This window comes from Coffea arabica, chromosome 10e (genome assembly GCF_036785885.1).
Source record: "Coffea arabica cultivar ET-39 chromosome 10e, Coffea Arabica ET-39 HiFi, whole genome shotgun sequence".
Taxonomy (NCBI): Eukaryota; Viridiplantae; Streptophyta; class Magnoliopsida; order Gentianales; family Rubiaceae; genus Coffea; species Coffea arabica.
This window is the reverse complement of record NC_092328.1, coordinates 7,277,478-7,280,869: the sequence shown is the minus strand read 5'-3', so window position 1 is coordinate 7,280,869 and position 3,392 is coordinate 7,277,478. Positions and strand designations below refer to the sequence as shown.

General features: G+C 38.9%; 1 protein-coding gene across 1 annotated transcript; it reads left to right on the top strand.

Annotated features, from left to right (window-relative positions):
* Positions 1–972: 972 nt before the first annotated feature.
* On the top strand, positions 973–2,764 carry LOC113711181 (uncharacterized). Its single transcript, XM_027234361.2, has 3 exons — positions 973–1,231; positions 1,511–1,857; positions 2,174–2,764. The coding sequence occupies exons 1-3, from the start codon at positions 973–975 to the stop codon at positions 2,762–2,764; spliced, it is 1,197 nt and encodes a 398-aa protein (XP_027090162.2).
* The last annotated feature ends 628 nt before the right edge of the window (positions 2,765–3,392 follow it).

Here is a 3,392-nt window from a genome sequence, read left to right as displayed (position 1 = left end):
TTTTGAATAGTGTTAAGCAAAAAATAAGGTTTGATAATCTCTTTGTTGTAGACCCTGTTGGTCTGGCTGGGGTTTGGCAGTGATATGGAAGAATGAGATTAATGTTAAGCAGGTTTTGTTCACTAGCTTTACTATCGAATTGCTGATGATGATAAGGATACAAAGTTGGAGTGGTGGTATGTGTGCATCTATGCCAGTCCAGACGCTAATATTAGGAAAGAATAATGGAATGTGGTGTCTGGGAGAAAATAGGTCTGAGGGAAGCGTTGGGTAATCATAGGGGACATGAATCATATAGTATCTAAGGGAGAGATATGGGGTGGTAGGGATAGAGTAAAAAGCAGTTTTAAAAACTCCAGAGACTTCATTGATAACAATGATCCAGTGGATATAGGATATGAGGGGAAACCTTGGACATGATGTAACAGGTGGGATCCAGGGTGGAAACCAGAGAAATGTTAGACAGAGTACTAGGACCTAGGAGCTGGTGCAATAGTTACAGGTATGCTAGATGCAGTCATTTGGAGAAAGAAGCCTCTGACCACTATATGTTACTTTTGGACACAAAACCAGATAGGAAGAGATGAAAAAAGAGATTTGTGTTTGACAAGAACTGGCTCTAGTACAAGAAGGTGGGGAATTTAGTAAAATCTGCATGGAGCACAACTTGCAAAAGGTCTAGATTCTTCAGGATGCAGAATAAAATCAGACAATGCAGAGTGGCCTTATTTAGATGGAACAAGCAAAAAAGAAGTAATTTTGGAAGAATCATTACTTAAAAAAAAAGATATTAAGGACATAAGGGACAACAGTGTAGGTAGGAATAGAGCTAAATTGGCAGCTTTGAAGAAGGAATTGGCAGAAGCCTATAAGAAGGATGAGATATATTTGAGTCAAAAGGCAAGACATGAATGATTGGAGGAAGGAGACAAGAATACCAACTACTTTCATGCATGCGTGGTTGGGAGGAGAATGAGCAATAGGATTGGTCTCATACAGAAGAGGGATGGGGACTGGTGTAAAGATGTGGAGGAAACTGGAGTTGAGATAATCCAATACTTCAAAGACATTTTTACTTTTGAAGAACCTCAGGGGATAGATGATATATTAAATGATATCCCACAGTCCATAACCAATGTGAAGAACAAGCAGCTTACCTCACCAGTGACTGAGCAGGAGGTTCACAGACCTGTATTTTCTATGCATCCAAGCAAGTCACCTGGACCAAATGGTATAACTCCTATCTTTTTCCAAAAATTTTGGTTTGTTATTAAAATGGATCTGATCAATGCTATTCAAAATTTTTTTCACTCTGGCAACCTATTAAGAGTTGTTAATGAGACTTTGATCTGCTTGATTCCCAAAGTTAATTCCCCTGTTAATATTATGCAATTCAGGCCTATAAGTCGATGTAATGTCCTATACAAAGTCATATCTAAAATCCTAGTTAATAGGTTAAAAACAGTTATTCATTGTTGCATCAATCCCAATTAATCTGCTTTTGTTCCAGGCAAACAAATTTTGGATAATGTTCTTGTTGCTCATGAATGCAATCATTTCCTTAATAACAAAAGATCTGGTAAAAAGGGATACGTGGCTATCAAATTAGATATCTTCAAAGCATATGACAGGATAGAGTGGACCTTCCTAGAAAAGCTTATATTGAAAATAGGGTTTTGTCAGCAGTGGGTGGGATGGATTATGGAATGTGTATCTAGTGTTTCCTATTCAGTGAATAGTAATAGGGAGAAGAAGGGCTTTATCAAACCAATTAGGGGACTAAGACAGGGAGATCTTTTGTCTCCCTTCCTATTTCTAATTTGTGCAGAAGGCTTCTCAGCACTGTTTAATCAGGCAGTAAGACAAGGAAAATTGACAGACCTTCAAATATCTTATGGTGGTCCTAGACTGTCTCATCTCTTTTTTTGTAGATAACTCACTAATCTTCTGTAAGGCAAAGGAGAAGGAGGCAAGGTAGCTGATGGAAATGATAAGGAAATACGGTGATGCTTCAAGACAGCTAATCAACACTGAGAAATCCTCAGTCTTCTTTAGCAAGAATATTCAAGAAGGGGAGAAATTGAAAGTGCTGGAGAAATTGGAAGGGATGAAGACAGTAACACAAAGCAAGTACCTGAGTTTACCATTGGTGATTGGAAGGTCAAAAACATAGGTATTTGATTTTGTGAAGGAAAAGGTGCTTAGTAGAATATCAGGATGGAGAGAAAAAATGTTAAGTATGGTGGGGAAAGAAATGTTGCTGAAGTCTATGGTCATGTCTCTCCCTGCATATGTTATGTTATGCTACAAACTCCCAAAGGAGGAGGTATGTAAAGGTATTGGAAGAGAAATGGCTAAGCTTTGGTTGGGAAGTAATAGAGAGAAAAAGAAGATACACTGGATAGGGTGGGAAAAGTTGTCTAAAGTAAAACAGAGTGAGGGCCTGGGCTTTAGAGATTTAGAAAGCTTTAACCAGGCTTTTCTGGCTAAGCAGCTATGGAGGATATTCACAAGGCTAAATTTATTGGTAAGTAAGATCCTTAAAGTCAGATATTTCAAGGGCACTTTAGTTTGGAAAATGAAAGGGAGGAGCATTGATTCTTGGTACTGGAGAAGCATATTGAGTGCAAGGACTTTATTGGAGAAAGGGGTGAGAAAGAGGGTGGGGGATAGGAAAACAATAGATATCTGGGAAGACAGATGGATTCCAGGAGCGGTAGGAGGGAAGGTGAGCACACAGAGGGACCCAGAACTAGGACTATGACCCAGAACTAGGACTATGTAAAGTTAGTGAATTGATAAAAGATGGCAGTTGGAATGAGAAGCTACTGCAAAAAGTATTTGCTAAGGAGGATTAGGAGAGAATTATGAAGATCCCTCTAAGTCTTCAGGACACAAAGGACAAGCTATTCGAGGCATATTCTGCCTCTGGGGAATACACAATTAAGTCTGGATATAGAGTTGCAAAGGGACGCATGGCATGGAGGAATAAGAAGGGGAGTAATGAGGAATTAGGAAGTAGGAATGAGGTTAATGCTAAAGGATGGAAAGTACTATGGAATCTAAAGATGAAACAAAAGCTGAAACATTTTATCTGGAAATGTATGAAGGATATCCTACCAGTCAATGAAGGAATCAGGGCTAGAAGCAGGAAAGACAATCCATTATGTAAATGCTATGGTGTATACTCAGAATCGATAGAACACATGTTGTTTCTATATAGTCATGCAGAGGCAATTTGGAGGGTAGCACCAATACAATAGGATGGATTGGAAAACCTGAAAGGAAATTTTTGACTTTGGTGGTCTGAGTTGGTGGAAGCAACTGCCCGGAAGAAAGGGGAAGAACACATTACATTCATAGTCAACCTGTTATGACAAATATGGAAGGTT